Source organism: Pyrus communis, chromosome 15 (genome assembly GCF_041283825.1).
Source record: "Pyrus communis isolate YQ-2024b chromosome 15, ASM4128382v1, whole genome shotgun sequence".
NCBI lineage: Eukaryota > Viridiplantae > Streptophyta > Magnoliopsida > Rosales > Rosaceae > Pyrus > Pyrus communis.
In genome coordinates, this window is record NC_142579.1 from 33,569,063 (window position 1) to 33,593,968 (window position 24,906).

The following is a 24,906-nucleotide window of genomic DNA, read 5'->3' on the forward strand; positions in this document are numbered from 1 at the left end:
ATTTACACTGCCAAAACAAGAAGGCTAGGTTTGTTTTTTGTTAGAAATCGAGGGGATTAATTAATTAAGGGAAAACTAATTATTAGTTTATGTAGTGGCCCTGGTGGGTTTAAAAGGTTGGGATTTGGTGAACAAAGTTTGACCTTTGACAGTCAATGGATTACAAATCATTTCATGGGGTAGGGGCCGGGAAACCAAAATTAGTTTAACTAGAAGGATCGATCACGGACCCTTGAACGATCCAATGATAAAATTAATGCATATAGAGATTTATATATGGCTAGAGAAAAACTGGCTTCACACCACAAACTATACCTTGATAATATCGTTTTTGATAAAAAATAAAAATTGGTCCAAGCTGTTTTAGCTTGAATTCTTCAACGATTAATAGGAAGATAAACATTAAATTTATTCAAATTTCATGATGAGTTTCAAATTTTAGTGCATACATGGAGTATATTTCCTCTAACTAACTTAACGAAATCTAAATTTAAAGTTGTTTTGACTTGATGTATTTAGGAATGAGGATCATATTCAATTAGATATATATTGGCTTAAGTATTTGGTTGGTTTATAATGACGAAGAAGCTATTTTTGGTCAGAAAATTTTCCAAATTTCAATTCACTTGTCGTATAGCATATTCAATACATGATACATATACAATAGAGGAGGGGGTCACACGAGCTGCAAGTTTTCTGTTTTTATTATTTTTTGGACTTGGACCACACACACCTTCCATCACGGTTCATCCATTCATTCATTCAGTGGTCAACTAGCGCCTGCATGCATTCGCTTAGCTCCAAACAAAACCAGCTCCACTACACTCATACTCTATATGTGTGTGTGTGTGTGTATCGAACATGTATGTGTATGTAGTAGAATCTACCCTACGTAATTGTCCCGCATTTGCTCCACAATTAATAATAAACTTACTAGCCTATATTTCAAGCAAGGTTGAAAAACATGCAGAAGTAAATATCGCCAAATTAACAAGAACAATGAATTTTATCTATACCCAAATACGAATTCCTCGTCTCGTTTGTTTAGGTCATCTCTAACTGAAGGGTCCAGAGGGCCAGAGGGTCGAAAATAGGCTGAAAACCGTCTCCAACCGAGGGCTAGGCCAGAGGGTTGTGGAATCTCAGAGGGCCCCATGGAATCGGAGAGGGCTAGAGGCCTGGAGGGCTGGAAGCAGCCAGCTCGGGGCTGGCCAGAAATACTGGGAATCTTGTCGGTTATAACCGACAGGAATACGTTTATATTATTTAATATAAATGTATTCCTATTGGTTATAACCGATATGAATTTTTAAAAACAATTTTGAAACCAACGGTTAGCTGGCGCTAGTTACCGTTGGATTCAAATTTTTTTTAAAGGGTTTTTTGGGCCTTTTTTTTTTTTTTTTTTAATTCTATTTTTTTTCCTATAAATACCTAAACCATTCCTCACAAAATTTTCACCATTCCTACCATTTCAATTCTCATATTTTCCTTCCTCTTTCAAAAATCTATCCTTCAATTTTTTTAATAATTTTGAAATGACCTCTTCTGCAATGAAAGGTAGGGCTTGGACCCGAAAAGAAGATGAAGCTCTTTGCAAGGCTTATAGATGGGTGTCGGAAGATAGTGTGAGGGGGAATTGTTAAACAAATGATGGTGTTTGGACTCGTGTGTCCAAAAAATACTTAGAGTTCTATGAAGGCACCACTTCATTGAATATTCGAAACCACAAGAGTTGTTCTTCAAGATGGAAGAAACATCTTTAGCCAAGTTTGAACAAATGACATCAAGCATTGTTAGCAGCCGCAAGTAGACATGAAAGCAGTGCTAATTACTACGACGAAATAAATGTTTTCACAATTTATTTTAAATATTTAATTATATTACATTTAATTTCATAAATTAATTTCCTTTAATTTTTTTCTAGGTACGCCAAGCGGAGGAATTGTATATGGAGAGCAGCTCGAAACCCTTTCAGTTTCACAGTTGTTAGGAAATTTGTAAAGGGTGGGTGTTATTTGAAGATCCACCAAAGAGAGCTCCTACGCCGGTGTTCGAAACTGCATCCTCAGTTGTAGATATGGATGAAGATGGATCTCCAACCATTCAACAAAAAAGGGTAGAAAATTCTTCGGGTGAAGGTTCCATACCTAGGGCTATGTGACGAAACAAGGTGCGACGGTTGAAGGAAAAGGGCAAGGCAAATGATAATTACGCCGCTCAACATGAAGTGGCGGCCTCATTGCGATTATTGGCGGAGCAAAATGCCCTTGAGGCCGAAGAAATGAAGCGTAGGCATGAAGAACGGGCAAAACAAATACAAGAAGAGATGGATGATAAGAATATGGAAAGAAACACTTCGAATTACACTTCAATGAGTAAGGCCTATTTTGATAGAAAAAAAAAAGAAATTATGAGCCGACGGCAGTTGTTTACCTCTAACTATACTCCTACGATGGTGGATGATGAAGATGATGTTGATTATGGATATTAAATTTAAGTCGTTTTAGTTTTTAAATTTAAGTTAATGTTGGTTTTTAATTTAATTTATAGTTTTTAAATTTAATTTGTCATTTTTAAATTTTAGTTGTAATTTTTAAATATAAGTTGTAGTTTTTAAATTTAAGTTGTTGTTTTTAAATTTAAGTTGTTGTAGTTTTTAAATTTAAATAATAAATTATGTTTGGCCATTTGGCTCTCGGTTGGAGACGGTTTTTTGTGGTAGGGATAAAACGAGCCATCTGGCCCTTTGGCCCTCGGTTAAAGACGGAGACAAATATGACCCTATACTGTTCATTAAAATATTAATATCTTGAAAAATCTTGGAGGGTCAGAGAGCTAAAACGAACCCTCTAACCAACCATCGGTTGGAGATGGCGTTATAGCTGAAATACTAGGCCACGAGTCGGAGCTCAGCTCAAAAGCCAAGCTAGCTCATACATTTAGTCCCTAGAGAGAGAGAGAGAGAGAGAGAGAGATAAAGAGTCTTGTGATGCATTTATCACCATGCACACCGATGACTGATCTGATCATCTAGCTCCATCCATAGGTTTCAATTTTCTTGTAGGACCAGCTACCTAGCTGTTCTCTCTCTCTCTCTCTCTCTCTCTCTCTCTCTCTAAATCTGGACACACATGCACAGAGAGAGAAGAAAGAGAGAGTGATCTGGTCCACCAGATAGAGCTCGCCAACTTGCACTTGTGCAGTAATGCAGCAAACACACACACACATGTATATATATATATATATGTATATTTATATATATATAGAAAACAAAACTATGTTATATATTTACAAATATACTCTCAAGCAACATTAGAGGGAGAGAGTTTGAGAGAGAGGGACAGAACCAAAGGAAACGCAATGGCAATATTGCCTAGGAAGAGCATGATGGTGTTCTTGTCGTCCTTAGCCCTACTCTTATTATCTTTAACGACAAATAGTACCAATGTCTTCGCGAAAGCGATGGTGCCGAAACAGCAGGAGCTCGATCGAATCTCAGCGCTGCCAGGACAACCGCCGGTGTCATTTTCCCAGTTTTCCGGTTATGTTACGGTCAACGAACATCACGGTCGAGCTCTTTTTTACTGGTTGACTGAAGCCGCTACTTGTCCTCAAGAGAAACCCCTCGTTCTCTGGCTCAATGGAGGTCAGTTTAGTTTAATCAATAATTACCAGAATAATTAACATATCCTATCCATATATATATCTTAAATTTTAAGTTAATCTACTGAGTAATATGTGACAGGTAAACCAACTTTATAGATCAAATTTACAAATTATTCGTTGTGTCATAAATAGAAAATAAGTATGTTAATTAATAGTTAAAATATAATTCAATTATTAACAATCACATTATACAATTTATAAAATTAGATCTAAATAGGAGTAATACTATTCATACCATGTTATTGTACTACATTTTCATACTACCTTAGATGACATTTGATGTGGACAACCACATCATTTGAATTAATCAAAATTTTAAATTTAGTTCATTATTTAATAAACTAATAATTAAGATAAACTAGTCAATTAAATGATGATTGTGGTATACGAGGAGTCTTTCTTCTTTCTTTTCTTGAGTTTTGCAAATTTTTCAAATAATATGACTATTCACATTAAATTTTATCTAAGGTAGTATGAAAACATGACATGAATGATTTTTATCCTTATCTTAAATGAATTGATAAACTACTTTCTTGGTCAACCCTTTTCTTTTCTTTTTTTAATCAAATTCTACTGAAAAATTTAAGAACCGGTAAGCTACTAACTGTCATTCTGACAACTTCTTAGTAAAGCATTCAATATTATGCTTTCTTTTTTCAATGTTATAGATACAAATTAAAAATTGACATTATATAGGAATGAGGAAAAAAACAGTGTTGGTATTAGCATTCTAAAAAAATTACACTTTTTATAAATTTATTTTTATTTTTAAAACATAAAAAATTTAGAGTGCACAATAAATTTTTTAAAGTGCAAATAATAACACCCGCAAAGCATAAATTAATTTCCATCCATGTGTATAATATTTTTACATGATGCGTGGATAGTGTATTTATCTGTATAATATTATTTAATGGATATAATTTGTGTCATGGGTTTTGTCATTGATACCAAAATGATAAGCAAACTATTTTTGGTTCTTAATACATGACAGATAAATTTGTAGTACAAGCACGTGTCCACCCCTTTCCATTGAAGGGATGAAATTTTTTTATTGTGACAGTTATCACATAATGTTACTAATTCACATATTATAATCAAGTTGCACTGATTTCTATTTTAGTTTTTAATAATACGCCTATCTATTACCACATACAGTGAAAATTCACTAAGCTTAGCTTATACCCACCGGGCCTCATTAACCTGACAAATTCTAGGGTCATGTGGTTGTGCGGCCGTACACATAAACTTTTGTTGTTTCCCTTAACCGAGTTCTGGTCTCACCCAGTTTTCTCTAAAATCGTATACGACTAGATGGAGAACTTTTTCAACAGCATGCACAAAAGGAAAGAGAGAGTCCACACTCAAAACCACATGGTTCCTCGTGATATCTCTCTCCCTCTCTATCTTTTTAGGGTTTTTATTCCATTCCAAACGGACCTTCATTCCCACTTCCAACACAGACGTCGTTGTAGTACCTCGAAAGCCTTTGCAATTTTGGTCCCCTTTCTTTCTTTCTTTCTTTCTTTGTCTTTCCTGTGTAGTTGTTTGGGTAACAAACGTACGCCAAACGACACAACAAAACGATTAAAGTGATCCAACTTTTCTTCGTCAACTCTACACACCAGCACTGTAATTCCTTCTTCTCCAACCATGAAAATTGAAATGCTTCAGTCACTGTCTCACTGTCTCGTTGTCTCGTTGTCTTTCACGAGCGCTCATACACACACACACATTGACATTGCTTAATTTCAAGAAGGCGTGCTCTGAAGAGATGTTGATGGCGACAACGATGGCGGCATTGTTTAGTTTTACTGCCCATGAAGACAAAAAAAGAATCACAATTTATTAGAAATGTTCAAATCTCAAACGAATAAATATCCACTTGCAAATACTTACTAGATTGGATATACATAATTACTGTTTCAGGACCAGGTTGTTCATCAGTTGCATATGGAGCATCAGAGGAGCTTGGTCCCTTTCGGATTAATCGAACCTGTTCATCTCTTTATCTCAATAAGTATTCCTGGAACAGAGGTATATGCATATGAATTTCGTTATCCTTTTTTCTTCTTAAAGAAATTCCGCTCCATTGAAGAGCGGCATTCATTTGACACGTTATCAACTATTTATAACATGGACAACTTACTGAATTATTGATAGTCAATAACATGTCGATGTGGATATAAATATAATTTTCATTTTTCTCATTGCAGAAGCGAATATTCTCTTTCTTGAATCACCTGCTGGTGTCGGTTTCTCATATACAAATACAAGCAGTGACCTTAAAAATTCTGGGGACAAAAGAACAGGTAGAAAAATAATAACGACCAATAACTATAATTTATAACTAGCATTTTCAATCTTAATTATATTTATAATTTTGTGACACAGCTCAGGATGCTCTAGTTTTTCTGCTTAACTGGTTGTCAAGATTTCCACAATACGCATACAGAGAATTTTACATTACTGGGGAAAGCTATGCAGGCAAGGAAAATGAAAGTCTTTACTTTAGGTTAAGTCCGGCCTAGGAACGGATGTGACAGGACGTCCATTCTTTATGTCATCGATAATGGTTCGAAAGAAGTGTAGACAATAAAACGTACTGACATTTTATTGACAAATTATCAACCCATTATCGATGACGTACATGCTTATTTTAATAAAGAACGGACATCCTGAAAAGAATTTCAAAATACAAATGTGCTACAATCACACGTTTACCTTCACAGGACATTATGTTCCTCAGCTGGCAAAGGAAATTGTGGCTTACAACAAGGCGCATTCCGAATCCACCATTAATCTCAAGGGATTTATGGTAAGTTGAAGACATCGTATTCAGAAATTCAGACTTTAAATAAGAACTGGAATTGTTTAATTTTCGCAAATTTGAAGATTTTTATTCGTAACTGCGCAGGTGGGTAACGCTGTGACCGACTATTACTACGACAACATTGGAACTGTCACATATTGGTGGAGCCATGCCATGATATCGGATCGAAGCTACCTATCCATCATCAACCACTGCAACTTCACAGTAAAAACAACATCAAAGCAATGTGAAGATGCTATAAATTATGCAACGGACCATGATTTTGGGGACATTGATCCGTACAGCATTTACACACCGTTTTGCTTGACAATGCTGAATAACACGAAACGGCATCTGAGGCTCAAAAACACCCTTCTTCGCCGGCGCGCTTCAGGGTATGACCCGTGCACTGAGAACTATGCAGAGAAGTATTACAACCGGCCGGACGTGCAGAAGGCAATGCATGCGAACGTTACTCGAATTCCTTACAAGTGGACTGCTTGCAGGTGCTTAATTTCTTAATCTTAATACATTCTACTAAAAGTTTAGCAAAGTAATTAGGGCAAGTCTGGGACTGGTTCTGAAATCGCGAAAACCGTTGTAGAAAGCACTTGGATTTCTATTAATGAACCGAAGTATTTCTTAAAAAAAAAAAAAAAAGTCTCAAACAAGCCCTTAAAAGCATAGGGAATCACTTTCGTAATTCAATTTTCTTTGGGGCAGTGATGTTCTTTTCAAGTACTGGAAGGATTCTGAATATTCCGTCCTGCCAACTTACAAGGAGCTGATTGCAGCTGGTCTAAGAATCTGGGTTTTCAGGTAACTCTCACAACTTAAAAAGTGTTCTTGTTGGCACAAATAACACAACAAGAGAATCTACAACCCCAATACGACCAAATTTTATTCGGGTGGTATTTACATGCGATTCCTCGTTTTTATTAAACAGGTTCATGAGGGCTGACTTGATTCATGATTTATGATTCGTATTTTGTTTCGATTTCCAAAACAGATTATATCTTAATTAACTTAAATTCTTTAAAAGGAAGACCTAAAAGCAAGCTAGAGAGAGATAATATAATTTTCAAGCAACTCTAAATACACCATCCGCTGCGTGATTTTGTAGGTGTTCATACTTAATATGTTAGTGCAGTCTAAAAAAGCCGTAAACAAAGATAAGTTATAACATCATGAACGGTGTTCTGTTGCTTACCTTCTAATTTTGGTGCAGCGGGGACACAGATTCAGTAGTTCCGGTGACAGCAACTAGGTTATCCTTAAATCATCTCAACCTTACGATCAAAACCCCGTGGTATCCATGGTACTCCGGATCCCAGGTATTTAATTTAACAAAAACACAGCATCATCCTTAAACAACTTTCCCATCATTTTTCTTGCAGTGAAAGAAAGGCCTTGAAATTAAACACTTCCATGTTTTTCTTCCCCACATAGGTAGGAGGATGGACAGAAGTCTACGATGGCTTAACCTTTGCAACCGTACGAGGAGCCGGCCACGAGGTTCCACTGATTCAGGCCGAGAGAGGGTTAACTCTTTTCAAATCATTTTTAGCAGGAAAGAAATTGCCAAAACCTAACTGACATGTTATTCAGAAATTCAAATATATATTCCACCAAACCCCCACACAAAAAGATCATGAGGCAGCTAGATTAGGAATCATTCATTAAAATTAGCAAGTAATTTTATTTTTAATGAAAAATGTATTCCATTTAGACAGTATTTTGGATATAATTGGTTGTAAATTGTAATTCTTCAAAAGTTTTACAATGCAAAGCACAATAAAATGTAAAAGGTATTTTTGTCAAGAGCAACATGTATATCAGTTTCTAGTTACGTTATTACTTGAAGAGCACATTTTGCATAGTTTCGAGTTGTTTGCATTTTACTTGACTGGACATCCTCCTTCTGGTGTGCGTCCTTGTAGGCATCTGTAATTAAGTGAATTTTTTTGCATTAAGATGACAGATTAAACATATTCTATATCGACCATTATTTATATCAGTTTTTTATCTCTAGAACAAAACCCAACTAATGGCATATGCCAAAGTTTTCACAATGGTTTCGAATTTTATCTGTCACTGATAACAAGCATGATTGAAAGATATTTTTCATATCATCTGATTGAGGAAGGGCCATGAAGTTAATTATTACTTATGATCCTTGTTCAGTTGCAGCCTCAGCGATCTCCCTTCGCATAGGTTGCTGTTTCCCTTCACAGTAACCATAAATTTCTGCTCCTATATTATCTCAAAAAGATTCTGTAAAAAGTATCAGATCAACACCACCTTGATGAGAAATTTGGAATCTGCAAACAAATGTCAAATGTTGTTAGTTACTTGAGTGATCACGTTCTGATAAAGAAAATCCGAGCTTGTGGATTGCATCAACATATGCGGCAATCCACACAGAACCATTCTCACATTGTCAACTGATTTGAATAACTTAAAGTAAGGATTTGCATATGTATTCGCACTGTGTTTTGAAACGCGAAGAACTTCATTCACACAAAACAAACCCAGATTGATGCTTTTAAGTTTTTCTTAGCTCCTAATTAATAATCGGAAAACAGTGGCTGTTCTTCGCTGGTTTATTTCCAAGTGTTCAACCATCCATGTATGCTAGGGGTTGAGAAAGTTAGGAGCATTGTGTTCTTTCAACTCAAAAGTTGGCTAACTTGAAAATTAAAAAAGAACTTGGACCAAAAAGCAAACTTGATCCTATCCAATTACTGGATTTGTACACCAGAAAAGCAAAGACGAAAAGACTTAACCTTCGAAGGTACATCTTCACCGTTATCTGTTTGACATGTTCAAGATGAATGGAGCTTTAGATGTAAAGTCAATGAACCAACAGTTAAAGAATTCAATGATCGTGGATGCATACACCGCCACTGGTGCACACTAGAAAATCTCCACAGAGAGAGGGAGAGAAAGGTTATTTGGTCTTTGCAAGTCGTTTACTAGTGTTTTAAACTGCACACAAAATTGTAAAACAACGAGTCATCAGACTTATTAGTATAAATTCAAATTGAATTCGTCGTGCAAAAGAGCGTGTATTGAACAAGATGGAGACGTCAAGGGGTGGAGAGTCTCCACTGGAGACTGAGGAGGCTGATGGCTTGACCAACTTGTTCAATTCCAAAAGCCAAAAAGTCATTAGTCACTGGTCATGTATTTGTAAAAATTTTGTTGGACGTTTTCGCCTTGATATCCTTCAATTGTGTTGGTTGATGGCGGAGTTTGACTATTTCTCAAATTTATCTCAGTTGCCATTAAAATACACAGTTGCAAATTACTGCAACCAAATTGCTCAAAAACCCTTAGATCATATTAGACTGGTGTATTATTATTTTTATCTTAAGGTGTACCAATTTACCTGGCCTGTGAGCTAAAGCTTAAATCAGAGAGAGAAAAGGAAGCACGTACAATGGCATGGCAGTGGTTACCACCTGCCTGTCTATCCTCTGTGTTGCAGACTGAAATTAATTAATTAATTAATAAGAGTAGTAATGGAAAAAGACTGGATTACCAAACCAAAAAGCTCTATCTTTGTCCATGAATACTAATTTTTGAAGAAAAGGGAAAAAGATTCGTAGTGTTTTCGCAATGGGACGGAAAATTTGAGTTTATTTCGCATGTATTGGAATCAAACTCACACTGAAGATTATATAAATGTCTCAAGAGTTTTATTTTATGAAATAGTGAGCAATTGACATATCTATCAAATTTACACTACTACGATAACAGTATAGGACTCAAATTAGACACCTTGATTTCGGGATTAAACTCACATAAAGACTTTTTCTTCTTCACTAGATAAATTTACAAAGATGCCATCGATTAACGAACATTTACTGTTTGAACATTGTAATCGGAACAGTTTATTCTCTTTATTATCATCTAAAAATCATACATGCAAATCATTCAATTTGAAGATCGTTTAGTTATTCATACGTGTTAAACCAATTAACGATTTTGGTAACAGTAGTACCCTCATGATGAATCGTCTATTTGTTTTATACATATAAATGACTAAAACATCTATAAATTGAATAATTTTTTTGCATATATGATCTCTAGATGATGATAAAAAGAATGAATGGTTCTGATTATAAAGTTCGGATGTTAAAAGTTTGTTAATCGTACGTGGGGGACAAGTAATTTCTCCGCAGGGGACACAAGTCATCTCCAATTTTCAGATTTTCATGTTTTATTTAAAAAAAAAAACAAAAAAACAAATAAGAATGAACCAAACCAAAAACTAAAAAAAAATCAAACCAAACCAAACCAAATAATAATTTTAATTCGGTTTTTTTTTTACAAATTATATTATTAAATTAAAGGAAATAAGTAGGCTAACCCTCTTAATGACTTAGGAATAATATGATTCAAATTTATTTTTGACGAAAATCAAACTTAAATTTTCATTTATAAATCAAAAAAAACTTTTAAACCGTAATACTAACCGATAATTTTAATTTAATTTTTAATATTCACAAAAAATAGAACCGAGTAAGACGAATCTCACCCCTAGTAAATCAAAAGCCAAATCAGGGACTTGTTCATCTTTTACCTCCAAGTTTCTGTTGGGAAAAACAGGAAAAAGGATGAGAGAGAAGCAAAGAATTCTTGGAAATTTGGAATCAAAGAAAAACCAGAGGGGTGTTTTGGTAAATAGGGCAGCAATTGACACCTAACATCCACAACCTGTCCAATACCTACGACTGCAAACAGCCCCGTCAGAAAACAGCAGCTACAACATGTCTCTCTCGTTTACCCTTTCCTTTCTGCCCTTTTTTTAATTTTTCATCATCAAGAAGCCCCAATCTTCAATGCCCACCTCCTTCTCTCTATAAAGCACCAACTCTTTCTCTCTCTAAAGATCCAATCTTTTCTTCTTTCTCTCTCATCCATCACAGAGAAAAGCGCACCTCCAAATAAAGAAGGAACCTTGAAGTTACCTCCCCCATCAAAAACAAAGAAGAGTCCACACAACACCCAACTCTTCCCCTCCGTGTTTCTCTCTCTAGAAACTCTCTCTCCAATGGCCCAGCTGGACCAAAATTTATGTGGAAGAAATACAAAAAAGAAAGAAGGGGAAAGAAAGAAAAGAAAGAGGAGATAGATGTCTTCAAGTGTCCTCCAACCAAACCCACCTCACCTCGCACAAATCTCTCTCTCTCTCATCAACAAACATGTTGCCAGAAATACCCTTCTGCAACCCCCCAAAAAATCCCCATCTTCATCACTGTCTTTCAAAACAACATTATTTTTCACCGAGTTATGTGGGCTCTTTTGGAGTTTTTGTTGTCTTGGTCAGAGTTTTCACAGAGAAAACAGGAAAGCAAGAAACTTCTCCTCCCTTCCCACCCGCTCTCTCTCCTTTTATTTTCCTCCTTGTCTTTCTTGTTTCTCTCTCTTTCTACCTCTCCCCTTTATCATTTCCTCCCCAACTCTCTCTTCCTTTTCCTTGCCCATCTCCTCCTGCCCCTCGTTCTCTATCTCCCCCCCCCCTCCTGTAATTCTTGGTTTTTGGGTTCTGGGTTGCTTTACTTTTATCTCCCTGTGATCTGATGAAGAAGATGAAGGGGGTTGTTTCTGATGCTATGGAGGACCAGAGGACCAGGTTCAAGCACCAGAGTCTCATGCAGGATTATGAGGAGCTGCAGAAGGTATAAGTCTTTTCTGGGTTTTTAAAAGATTTCAACTTTCTTCTGTAGGTTTCATTAGATCTGGTGTATGGTGTTCATGTCTCTTGGGTTTCTGTTTATGATTTCTGGGTTTTCTAGCTTTGGGATTTTTATGGTGGTTTTGTTTGTAGCCTGATTATTTAGGGAGATATTGCTCAGCTATTTTTCCTGGATTTTTTTGAAAATTTTTCTCAGTAGGTAGGTTTATGATCTCCTCATGTTTTAGAGACCGCCGTAAAAAAAATTAGGAAAAGCAGCAGGAATTGGGAATTTGTAGGTATTTTTATGTTAATTTTTGTTTGGAAATTTGTAGCTTCAGGGATTGGAAAACTTGTAGATATGTTTGTATGCTAATTTTTGTTTGTAGAAATTGTATATAGGTTATTTGATAAGTCTTAATCTTTACTGATTTGTGATCTGCAAAATGTTTTACTACCTTGTTGTAGAGGGTATTACGATTATTTGGTACACTCTTTTTCTTAGGTTTATGAAAATTGCATCTTAGAGCTTGATTAAACTAATTGAAGAATCATTTCTTTTGCAGGATGCAGATGCTACGAAGAAAAAATTGCAGATAATGAAACAGAAAAAGTCTATGCTCGTAGCTGAAGTAAGGTATAGCATCTTGTCCATACCTTTGTACACTTATAAGATAGGCTGTGTTTACAATGAAAGAGGAAAGAATTTGACTTGGTAAATGTTTATCTTTTGAATTTGCAGGTTTTTGAGGAGAAGACATAAATACTTAATAGGGAACCCGTCAATGAACCCTCGACCAAAGCAAGATGTTGTGCAAACACACAATTTAGAATCCCAGCGCGTCACCTATTTGAAGGGAAAAAGTTCCAGCAAGAAGGAATCTGCTTCACGGTACCCTCTTCCTGCATTAGACTTGAACAAAAAGGAAAAGGTTAAACAAGGAATGGAAGACATTGTGCAGAAACCTCCTCCAAAATTTGGATTAAACCTTAATGCAAGGGCACTTGGCGGAAAGGAAGCTACTTTGCGAACCCCCACGCCAAACTTTGACTTAAATCAGAAGGAAAGGGTTCAGAGTGGGAAGGAATCGATAAAGCGAAAGAACCTTCCAGTTTTTGACTTGAACCAGATTTCGGTAATCAAATAGTTAATGGTCAAAGTAATGTGCTTTGAGTCTCGGTGTAACTTCTGATCTGTGAAGTTTGATGTTTCTTTTGTTTCATTTTGCTACAGAGGGAGGAGGAGGAGGAGGAATTTCAAGCCAATTATGAGCCAATGAGGATAAAGGAGCCCAACAAAAGTTTACGCAGAGCGGGAAATGACGAGCAGCACAATGACATGAAGTTACTGGCTTGCAGGACTATAGGGAACGGGTCAAATCGATCGGGGAAGAGGAAGATTACTTGGCAAGATCAGGTGGCTTTACGGGTTTGATTTTACTTTTCTTCGAGTATTACCACTGAAGATCATATATCTTGTCGGGGTTGGAAAGAGTAACACCTCAGTTACTGTGTTTCTTTGATTTTCTTCTTTGTAAAGTTATCATGGTCTTACATATCGAGTGTATACAGTTGAAATGAAATGGTTTAGGATTATTCAGATTTCGTTTGTTTTCGTTAATGTTGAAAAAAATTTCTTAGGATGCAGACAGAATTTGATTTTGGTTGCTTATTTGAAATCATCGATGATCGATGTTTGATGTGAGCGATGTAAAGATATTCCAAATTGTGTTTCGCTGCTTACGGCCGGTTCTAAACCGTAAGCGGCCGGCTAAGATGACTTTGTAAAGAAAAGGGGAAATCTTTGGGACCATTATGAGAGCAAGGTGTTTTGGGAAGGTGATGGTGAAATGCTTCACCTTCATGCTTTCCCATGGTATGAAGCAATGCTTTGGGCATGTGTGTTTAACTTTTTAAGCTAGCTTTTTTAAGTGCTAATGGATTTGTGGAGTGCCTTGTCAATGGATGCTTTACAAACCCCCTTTTCGAGGACCTGCGCTTTGGTACGCCACTGTAGCATCTCTAACTAATAATGTAAAGCTCTACTAGTGACAAGGGGTTGTAGCCCACGTGGTTACGAGTGGTAAGATTAGAAAACGATTAACTGGCTTGATCCTCCCTTGAGTTGGGTGAAGTTGGATTTTGAGGCTCCAATTGCTTGTTTTATTTGAGCGATAATCTAATTTAAAGGAGGAATGAGATTTAAATTTCAGTGAGAGAGATCACACTTTTTTAGCAGGTGAGAGAGAGATTACATTTTTCTGGCCAACGAGGTTACGCTTAGATCTGCATATCCGCAAATAAAACAAACAGTACCTGATTTCCAACGTGTTGTGTAGATACTACAGGTTTTCTGACTCATGATGCATGGACGGATCGAGATCGGCCTGGATTTCGATTTTCCAGTCTTGTTTCGTTTGTCGGAATATATTTCTCCTCGTGAGCTACTCATGCCTAATAAAATGTTCCACTTATAGCAAGTTGATCCAACTCTCATGTCTTCTTTTCCCTCCTTTAAGGTCCGCCGTGGTGAAACGATTCCTAAAAAAAAGGAAGTAATTTTCGAACACCTTCGTATGCTTCTAATGATTTATTTAATTCAAAGATGAGAATAAAAGAAAGGTGCGTAAAAGGAGAAAATGGTGCACAGAAAATAATATATGCCACTACAACCCGAAATTTGAAATAAAAAGAACAGAACAAACTCATTTCTAAATCTCTCCAGTCTCTTCTGCTACTTATTCATCATCGGGTATGCAGCTCATTTTTCTGTATCCGCAACAACTTCTGCACTGTCATTTGCTTGTTTCGCCGGAGCAACATTATGCATTCTCATTAGCTTCATCATGAGGCCTTTGAACTTCTCGTGCGCTTCTTTGTCCGCATCAGCATCTTCTGCCTCCTTACTAGCCTCTTCTGATGCTATGGGGGTTGCTAATGGAATCTTCTCATGTGCTTCTTTGGCCGCATCAGAATCTTCTTCCTCCTTACAGGCCTCAGTTGATGCCATGAAACTTGCAATCGGCGCATTATTTTGTGTAAGCTCCTGACTCCTAGCAACGTGCTTCTTTCCCCTTATATGAGACGACCACACATTTGGAGTAAAGGCACCAATTTTACACCCTTCACACCAATACTTAAACTTCTGTTTCTTTACGTCTTCTTTTCTCTCCACTCCGTCCACTATTCTAACCTTGTCGTTATTCTTCAGAACCTCTCCACACTGGACTTTCGACATTGGCGTCTCCCCTTTTGAAGTGCCCTGTTTGTGCATTTTCTGATTGGAAACATCCCTGGTTTCAAACGATTTCCATACTTGTTTGGCCCTTAATTTTGTGCTTTTGATACCATTAACCTCCTTGGGCTCAGAAAACTTTGCAGCTTTCTTTGACAATTTTGAATTGCTGGAGCTCGTGCCTGGTTTCTGAGCTCTCAGTCTTGCCTCCTTGGCTTGGTGCTTCTTACCATTAATGTGATGAATCAAGCCCTTCTCACTTGTTGCACTAACATGGCACAGGGCGCAACTCCATTCCTCTTTGGGTTTCTTTTTCAACCCAAATGGAGGCAGCTCACTAGCACCCACCGTTGGTGGTGTTTTCCGCCTGACTCCGGAGAGATTTGGGTCAGGTTTCGCCTGCAACAAAGATACTTATACAAATTAATTAACAACAGTCTTTCAATTCTAAACATGCAATTGATGGTAAAATCTCAACATCATTTCCAATGCGAACTGCACTACCTGCTTTACAAATACGAAATTAACAGAAAACAACTTTTCAGTAATCTTAAGTAGACAAAACCAGTGATAAGAAATGTGTTGTCTAAGACATCTGCAAGATACCAACCTTCAATATGTCGACCATTGTAACAGTGATTCAAAACAAATATTCAAGATGTTGAAATAATTACAGAGGAATCTGTCTGCCCCAAGTAATTAGGTGAGAGGGCGGCATGTAGATACAATTATGTATAAGGACAATACCTCACACAAGGCCACAAGTGACCACTGCATATGCATCAAGAGGGTAGTCTTCTCCAAGTGAACCATCAAATGAAAAATCAATTTTCAACAATCACCAGTGCCATTAATCTTAGATTATTCCGTACCTCGATCAAACTGATATCACTATAACATAATGAAATAGTAAACCATCTTATTGACTGATCGAAGAAAAATAATCTACATAATGAATGACAATGATGCCCCATTGAGACGACTTTTAAAGTGCTGATCCACAAGCAAAAGCACTACCACATGCATAGGGACTAGGAAGCGAACTGATATACACCTTGCGATCCAATATTAGCATTGGTTATGGGCACAGCCACTTAGGCAATGCAGAGGCTACTAGTAACACAGACTCTTCAATGTATTTGTAAAACATAGACCCGAAAAGCCAACATTTCGAGGGTTGAAGGAGTGCAATACATACATATACATACACATACACATAAATATTCGTCAAAGTATATGCCGTTCCTTCAACCTAAAAAATCTAGACAATCCAAAACAAATGGTGTATCTTGGCGGGCAATTTACCATCAATCTCATCTTTTACCTTGATTCTCATGGTCTAACCACGAATCTTAGGCCACGTTTGGTGTCTATGATTGGATTCGATAACTCACTAGAATAAGTGTATGCTAATGAGAGAAACGGATGTAATGTTTTGAAAGTTCTCACTAGAATCAGTGGATACTACAAGTTATCCAATCCAATCCTTGACGCCAAGTTATGCCTTCGTTACCAAGAAACCATACTAAACCAGAAAAAATCTCCCACTTTAGCACAAAACAGAGCATTCCCACCACAAACGCAGTAAACCATAAACAGAGCATTATTAAGTTAAAAACCAATCAAATTTTAAAAAGTAGAAATGGCACTGACCAGTAAGATCAACTTGTCCTTATTGTTGAGGTCTGATACAGGAGGAGGAGCCGGAATCGCCTTGAAGCCATTGGTCAGAGGTTCCGGTTGCTGCCGCCACGTGCCCCTATCGAATGCAGCGGGCGCAAGAGAAGCAAACAATCCGAACTGGTCATCATCGAAGGGGTGGTGGACTCTCTGGTCGAATCGCACCGCCCCGAACCGGACCTGATCAAAACCGAGACCTTCGACAGAGGGTCTTCGCATAGCGATTTCCCGCTCCAGCATGAGCTCTCTCCTCACCTCCGCTTCGAGAGCCTGCCTTCGCGCAATCTCCGCCGCAATAATCTCCTCCCTGATCCTCTCCTTCTCCAGCTGGCGCTCGATCATCTCGTCGTGGACGGACCTCGGGTTGTGGAGCGGGTCCAGGTTCAATCTCATATCCGGATTCCGGAACATAGCTGTCTGCCCTGTTCAGAAAGAAGATTATCTCAGTTTAATCGCAGAGTGAGGAAATTAACTGAATTTCTAAGAAAAGAACTGAAATTTAAAGTAAATTGATTTTCTTTTGGTTTCTCGACAACCAAACAGAAAATTGAGAGCGAAGTAAGAAGGTAGAGCGAGACCTCCAAATGCGGGTTGGTCGGAGGAGAAGTAGCAGCCGGCGGGAGAAGGCGGCGGCGGCCTCTCGTCCACCGATCGGAATTTGAACTCCATTGAATCACTCAATAAATTGTTGCGCTTTGAACTTTGACTTGGTAAAGTGCAGAAACGAGAAAGAAGAAACGTTTCCGGTTGGAGGTTGCAGTTACAACAGCAAAATATATACTCTCTGGCTGGATACTCGGTGGAGAAATAGTGACGAAATGCTGGCTGGGTCCGCGGGCCCACGGAGGAGGGGAGGGGAGAAGCAGAAGCAGGTGGAGACGTGTCGGTGGCGTGGGCAGTGCCGCGGGAGGACACTTTTCCGCGTTTGTGCTCCTCTTCTACCGTTTCTGTTACTGTTACTGCAGGTAAAACTCTAAAGTTAAAAATCTCTTTTTTTTCGGGAAATTTACTGTTTTTATTTTTTGGAAAGTCGGTTTTAACTTAAATTAATATTGACTAACATTTGTCTACGCATATTGTGTATATTAACACATTTTAAAAAAAAATGAGAAGGAGAGAGGGAGTGAGAGGTTTTTGTTTTTGGTTTTTTTTTAAATTTATTTATTTTAACATTTGAGGTATTTTAACATCACCTGAAGGTGATGTTTCAATAAATAAAAAAAGGTAAAATTTAGACCTGTGAAATTATATTATTGCCCATCATTTTTTTGTGTAATAGAAGACTAATTTATCTTTTCACCATCTTTTGGTTGACAAATAGGATTTTATTAATTAGTAGAGATAATGATGCTTTAGGTATTTTTTTGGATGTCCAAAATGTTATATGGACTTGCATATTACATTATTTTTCTTTTAAAAGTGATCAGTTGGCTTAGTCACGGGAGTCCATTTTTATGGGGTTAGAAAAGTTCACTATTTCAGCTTTTCTCTGACCATTATCGTGGTTTACTCACGCCAATAATAGAATATAGAACATATCATGTAAAATACGAACTTAAAATTTGTCTCAACCCACTGTGACACTATGAAGTGGCTGCATGTTACATTATGTGGACTTACACCAACTTAAATTAATAATGTATGTTGTTACACTATGCGTTAACTTGTACGTTATTTTTAAGTTACATTTCTTTTATGGATACTTTTCCATTGATAAAAAATGTCGTTTTATGCGACATTTCTACGATGCGAAAGTCAACATTGTTGTGGTCAATATCACCAAGTCCCAGTCTTGTAAAAAAAAACATTTTTTTTATTGGATATTTTAATAGAGATGATATCCGCACTCTTTTTATTTTTTTTACACATTCTTTTAATTCTTGATCGTTGAATCAGATGAATTGAAGAAGATAAAGAACATAAATTAATAAGAGATGTATAAAAAGTAAAAATAGGTGTATAGATAGCACACTCCTATTTTAATTTAGGTTAGAAATTTGAGCTATTATTAAATTTAGTTCAATTTATATTTTTTTAGCTTAAAAAATATTTATGATTTTCTTAATAGTTTGGAAATATTTCAGTGGATCAAAAGCAGGGACTAAGTGACACACCCCGACCGAGATCAGGGCATGCTGGCCGTCACTCGAAGGTGACGTAGCCATGTGCGCGTGCGGAAGCTAAAGGTATAGTAATATAAAAGTACGAATAATTAAAAACCTAATAGCATACAAAGTACTAGTGTATGTGAGACACAATTCAGAGCAAGTCTACAACAGTCCAAAAGGAAAAGATACGACATATGTACACCCGAAGGTGACCCTACAATGGTGAGTGTCTGTCAGAAATGCCGGGACGCCCTCTGGGATAAACCACCGAACTTGCTAGACCACTAGAACCTGGAGGGGCGCAAAAACAAAAGCGTGAGTGGGCAAAAACAAAGTTCTTTGAAAACTCTTTAGCAAAATACATTCTAACCCCTCGCCGTAAAACCTGTATACTTCCCAGAAAATGAACATATATACGTATGTATAGATATGTCAATCATGCTCCATGATATGCCATTCATGCTCCATAATATGCCATTCTGAAACTCATAATCAAATATAAATGCTCAAACGTAATTCACATCAATAACATATAATCTAGCAGCCGGGAGTCACCTAACGTGACCTGTACGGCTGTAGATAGAGCTCCACGCTCAACTCAACATCTGAATCTGCACACGAGTCGGAACCACCTATTGTGGTCTGTACGACAGGCTTGCACCTATCTTGGATCCAAGGCGAGCATGCGGTGCTGGTGAACATACACGTGAAGGCTGGGCCCTGGCCTCGGGCGGGAGCACTAACACCGGGGGTGCAGATTATGAACTCTCTAAGCATCTCAAACTACTATTGCATAATAAACAGGAATGCATAATAACGTGAACACCGCTTACCTGGCACTTACCTGTGCGTCCACAGCAGCAAATACACATTTATATATATATATGTATGCCACTACTAATACATGCGATGATGCGTAAACAACATTCATATGATGCATGGCATAAAACAAATACCCTTTTCCATTTAATTTCTGGGAATTAATATGTATATAGGTATATACGGAAAACAAAAGCCCACTCACTGGTAATTAGAAGGGTCGTAGCCCCCCTGCCTCGAGTGTGTACGCTCGTCCTCGGAAAACGAATCACCTATACGCGACAAAGTTACGAAAACGTTAATTTAAAAGCACCTAAGCAACTTCTCGTAATAACTTCTCATACATTGCTCAAATTGGACAAATGAATATACCAATGTGATCTACACAACCTCAGGATCACACCCATATTTTTAAAATAATTTTTGGACCACGCACGCGCCCCCACGCGCAGCCACGTGCACTGCACACTGACGGCGTCAACTGACGCCGTCAGGAATATTCCGTTAACCTGACGGAATATTCCCTAACTGACGCCGTCACTGCCGTTAGGAATATTCCGTTAAACTTAACGGAATATTCCCCTTCCTTCTCCGGCCAGTCGCCGTCGCCGGCGCCGGAAAACTGGAAAAATTTCAAATTTTGTTTTCTCCTTCGTTTTTCAACCATTTTTCACGATCTTTATACCAAAATGAAGCTTAGAACTAGTAGGACAACGTTAGACTAGTTTCAAGGGCTAAAAATCAAGGAATCTCACCTGTCTTCAAGGTCAAAACTCGGCCAACTTTCGAACCTAGCCTTCCCGACGTCCAAACTCGTCCAACGAACTACTCCCAAGCTCCTGGGAACCTCACAAACACAACTACAAGCTTAGAATCTCCTAAAACAAGCTAAATTAGGTTTGCATGAACAGTGTTCAAATTCGGCCATGGTGATATCGACGTGAAAACGTCAAAGTTCTTACCTGGAAATGGCACCACTGGACTCCTCTCAGCCTCACGAGCACGGTGGTGGTCTTGGTTTCTTGATTGGTGGAGATTTGAGTTGGTTTGTGTGTATGGCCGTGTATAGAGGAAGAAGAAGAAGATGGACTCGGGGAGAGAGAGAGAGAGAGACAGAGTGAGACAAAGAGTGAGGGAATGAGGGAGGGAATCCCGGGAGAGTGAGGGTGATGTGTGAGTGTGTGTGGTCCCACAACACCACATTACACAACACTAAGCGTAAACGAATAGATTAGGGGTAAAGTTGTAATTTCAATGTACGTTTCGTTAGTTTCGGGACGGGATGTTACACTAAGCCATAAATCATCCTCAAATAACATAGTCACAAGTTAAAAAATTCAAGAATTTGCTATACAAAATCCTTATATATATATATATATATATATTAATCGATAAGGTTTTTCATGCAACACTTTACACTATCCCTCAACGCATTTTCATGTTTTGAAAGCGTTGTTTGACAACTTCATTATCAATATCATCAAATATATCTCTCTCTCTAAAAATAACCATGTTATTAATTTTCCATTAATTTCTCATCCGATTTCTCAATCGATTATTCATAAATTTCATGGCTATAAATACTATTTCAATAGTAATATTGTAATAGTAGCAACTATAATAGTTAATGCTCATGTTATGTCTATAACGTGGGTTTGCTACATGCAATATGTACATTTTCTCAAGAAAGGGCCTCTGCTTCTTGGGGCTAAGGTGGCTCCGTCCTTGGTCAAAAGCTATTTCATGACATCAGTTAACTGAAGACTTAATAGCAAAAATTAACGCAAGTATAAATGTGTACAAAAATACAATTTTTTGTGAGTTTGAAGGTAGTAAAATGGATATTACTCTAAATTTATGTCATCATATGCATATATATATTACCTAAATCATGAGGTGACAAAATAAGTTTAACATGTGAGTGAGGTAGTGTAACGACCCGTCCTCAAAAACTACGGTTTTTATAATTTTAAAATGTGAAATTTTGAAAACGCCCTTCGAGGCAAATGCATTGACTTTTTTTACCACCTTGTCGAGTCACGTAAGATCCATTTTCTTGGCGTATCCTCGTAGTACTTGTCGCTACGAATGCGTGGGCACAAACGGAACGTAATTTGGAGTTATTAACGAATGAAGTCGAGGGAAAAATTGTAAATTTATTATGGAAAACGCCATATTTTTGGAGCTTAATTTGGGAAGCCATGTGTGTAGCCCAGATTTAAAGAAAGAAGAAATGGATGATTGGGAGAAGAGATAAAGGAGAGAAAGGAGGGGCGAGACGCCCAATCAGAAAGAAGGGGAGGATAGTCGGACCAATGAGAAGAGATGAAAGGAAGGGAAAGGAGAAATGAGAGAATAAGAAGATCAGCCGGATCCCTTAGATCCGCGACCCTGACTCGACTCCTGACGATTATTCCGATGGGTTTCCATTGAATTCTCCAGCTTTCTTCAACCTCCCATCACCCCAAACATCTTCACGACATCCCATCATCCAAATTGACCCAAAATCGACGAGTTTCGTCGTGATTTCACGAAGAACATCCGTATGAGTACCGTGAAACCCTAGCCTTCAATTCACCATTTCTGAAGCAGCCACCTGCGATTAACACCACCAATCATCGTCCCTTGAGCCTAGCAACAAACCCCAAACTAGTTTGGGGGCGGCGGATAACCGGAGTTGGCATATCAGAGTTCACCTCTTTCGGAGTTTTCGATGGTTTAAGGATTTTTCAGGTCACTTCCCAGCCAAATTGGATGTCTTCGCAGGTATATAAATTGATCCTCGACTCATGATCTTCATTTTGGTATAATTTGGTGAATTTTGGAATTTTCCAGCGAATTGGGGCAGCCGACCACCACGTGCGGCGGGGCATGGCTAGTGGGCCAACGTTGCCTTTTTTTTGGTTAAATTTGATGTTATGATGTCAATTTGATAACCGTTGATTATGGTTAGATAGTTTGAACCTAGTATGAATTACTACGTTCTTGACCATTTTATGATTCAACGATCCAACCGTTGGATCGTCACCTAACTTTAATACATTATAGTACGTAATATTTGAGGATCATTGGAACTTACGGATCGGGAATCCGACGAACGAATCTTCTCGAATTGGATTTGTAAGTTCATAAAATAAAACATTAACCACCACTTAATTTTGGCAATTGGCGGAGATCCGATTATCGAATCATGGTAAGATTTTAGTTTGTTATTCTAGAAGCATAATGTGGATCCTTGGAAATTACGGATTAGAAATCTGTGATGCTGATCTTCTGGATCGAGTTACGTAGGGTTGTGGACCATACCGTCAATCTTTGACCGACGGTTGACTTTTGGTTAATGGGTTTCAAATCATTCTAGAACGTCCTTGGGGATGTGTTTTATGTAAGTTACATGTTCTATTGATAAAGATTATGATGCCTCGATGTTTGTGCTATGGAGTTGTAGTGCGGACTCCAGGTGAGTGGGCATTTGCTTTATATATATATATATATATATATATATATATATATATATATATATATATATATATATATATATCGTGGTTTCCATAACATTTTTAAAATGATTTATGTTTTAAATGCTATGTCGAAAATGAGTTGCATTTTAAGTATTGCATTATTATAAATAAGGAGTTATATCGTTTGATGTTGCGGAGGCTCAGGTAAGTTTTAGGTGAGTATATTGTGATGGTATTGGTTGCATTGCACAACGTTATGCATAGATGCATTTAGAGCTCATCATTGATGCACCCCCGATGTTAGTGCTCCCGCCCGAGGTTAGGGCACAGTTCTTCATGTGATGTTCATCTCCCGCACCGCACGCTCACCTTAGATCCAAGTTTGGTACCAGCCCTGTCGTACAGACTACAATAGGTGGTTCCGACTCATAGGTGACCTGTGATTATTCGCACAGCCTTCATATGATCGTAGCACTTGCGCATACATATTTACACCTAGCCCTGTCGTACAGACCACAATAGGTGGTTTCAACTCGTGTACTAGCATACATTGATGAGCTATAGGTCCAGTCGTACAGGTCGCATTAGATGACTCCGACTGGCATATTATTTTATATTGATTTCGCCTGACTTACATCTTTTAATGCAGAAACGTTATGACATGGCATACTTGGTTTTTACTGTCTTTGTGCATTGTTTTTACGTATATACGTAGTATTATTTTCTGGAAACTATATGGGTTATACAGCAATAAGTTATAACGTTTTCAAAAGTTTTTTATTAAAACCTTATTTTCAGGCCCACTCACCTTTATTTTTCGTCCTTCCAGGTTTTAGATGCTAAAAGTTCGTATCGACGAGGATTCTTGGCAAATCTTAGTATAGGTGGCTACCTCTGAGGGTATGATCATTACCCACACTCTTGTACGTTACTTATGCTTTGATGTCGCATGAGAAATGGGTTCATTCCCGCTTACAGCGCACTCTTGTCTTTAGGCACTTTTAGGTTTAAATTTATTTACATTTTTCACATCACTATACTTTATGGTTTCGTCACCTTCCAGGTGTCAGGTAACACAGCTCGATTCGGAGTCCTAGTGAACATTCTCAGTCGGAGTGTGTCAGGTAGAATATAAATAAAACTTAATCTAACTATCTATGAAAATAGTTTGGAAAAATTCGTCTTCATACATCTATAAATTCACACAAGTATATATGTTGATGTACATAATATCTACAACATTGATTAGTTAACCCTTCTTTTATGCATTCTACCTTAAGAGACTAGTTAATTGGTCCAACATACGGAATAAGCTAGCCAATAATAAATATATTTACAATAGTTATTATGCTTTACACAAAATCTAAACTGCGATAAGAAAATTTGAATTCCACGTGTATAAAAGAAGCACATGCCCTCATACTATTCTGACCACGCCC

At 37.6% G+C, this 24,906-nt stretch overlaps 3 protein-coding genes across 4 annotated transcripts; 2 read left to right on the forward strand and 1 right to left on the reverse strand.

Annotated features, from left to right (window-relative positions):
- The first annotated feature begins 3,271 nt into the window (after window positions 1-3,271).
- BRS1 (alpha/beta-Hydrolases superfamily protein) lies at window positions 3,272-8,358 on the forward strand. Of its 2 annotated transcripts, XM_068453722.2 has the most exons (9): window positions 3,272-3,649; window positions 5,599-5,706; window positions 5,886-5,981; window positions 6,064-6,156; window positions 6,402-6,487; window positions 6,587-6,987; window positions 7,205-7,300; window positions 7,710-7,815; window positions 7,931-8,358. In XM_068453722.2, exons 1-9 carry the CDS (start codon window positions 3,364-3,366, stop codon window positions 8,075-8,077), a joined length of 1,419 nt encoding a protein of 472 aa, XP_068309823.2. In that variant the 5' UTR covers window positions 3,272-3,363; the 3' UTR covers window positions 8,078-8,358. The 2 variants fall into 2 exon arrangements, with proteins under 2 accessions (XP_068309823.2, XP_088543059.1); XM_088686933.1 differs by lacking the exon at window positions 7,205-7,300 and having other exon boundaries at window positions 3,278-3,649.
- Window positions 8,359-11,222: 2,864 nt separating this feature from the next.
- Window positions 11,223-13,764, forward strand: LOC137736064 (uncharacterized). Its single transcript, XM_068475406.2, has 4 exons — window positions 11,223-12,168; window positions 12,731-12,801; window positions 12,907-13,300; window positions 13,399-13,764. Exons 1-4 carry the CDS (start codon window positions 12,070-12,072, stop codon window positions 13,597-13,599), a joined length of 765 nt encoding a protein of 254 aa, XP_068331507.2. The 5' UTR covers window positions 11,223-12,069; the 3' UTR covers window positions 13,600-13,764.
- A 977-nt stretch (window positions 13,765-14,741) lies between these two features.
- On the reverse strand, window positions 14,742-18,014 carry LOC137736057 (uncharacterized). The gene is made up of 3 exons (XM_068475398.2): window positions 17,658-18,014; window positions 17,053-17,501; window positions 14,742-15,798 (listed from the first exon to the last, which is right to left on the reverse strand). Exons 1-3 carry the CDS (start codon window positions 17,746-17,748, stop codon window positions 14,926-14,928), a joined length of 1,413 nt encoding a protein of 470 aa, XP_068331499.2. The 5' UTR covers window positions 17,749-18,014; the 3' UTR covers window positions 14,742-14,925.
- Window positions 18,015-24,906: the final 6,892 nt, after the last annotated feature.

Coding starts and splice junctions, on each gene's coding strand:
- LOC137736057 (XM_068475398.2), bottom strand. CDS start 17,748: ATGGAGTTCAAATTCCGATCGGTGGACGAGAGGCCGCCGCCGCCTTCT. Junction 17,502..17,657: donor CGACCAACCCGCATTTGGAG/GTCTCGCTCTAC, acceptor CTTTCTGAACAG/GGCAGACAGCTATGTTCCGG. Junction 15,799..17,052: donor AGGACAAGTTGATCTTACTG/GTCAGTGCCATT, acceptor TCTTTGTTGCAG/GCGAAACCTGACCCAAATCT.
- LOC137736064 (XM_068475406.2), top strand. CDS start 12,070: ATGAAGAAGATGAAGGGGGTTGTTTCTGATGCTATGGAGGACCAGAGG. Junction 12,802..12,906: donor ATGCTCGTAGCTGAAGTAAG/GTATAGCATCTT, acceptor TTGAATTTGCAG/GTTTTTGAGGAGAAGACATA. Junction 13,301..13,398: donor TTGACTTGAACCAGATTTCG/GTAATCAAATAG, acceptor ATTTTGCTACAG/AGGGAGGAGGAGGAGGAGGA.
- BRS1 (XM_068453722.2), top strand. CDS start 3,364: ATGGCAATATTGCCTAGGAAGAGCATGATGGTGTTCTTGTCGTCCTTA. Junction 3,650..5,598: donor CGTTCTCTGGCTCAATGGAG/GTCAGTTTAGTT, acceptor TTACTGTTTCAG/GACCAGGTTGTTCATCAGTT. Junction 5,707..5,885: donor TAAGTATTCCTGGAACAGAG/GTATATGCATAT, acceptor TTCTCATTGCAG/AAGCGAATATTCTCTTTCTT.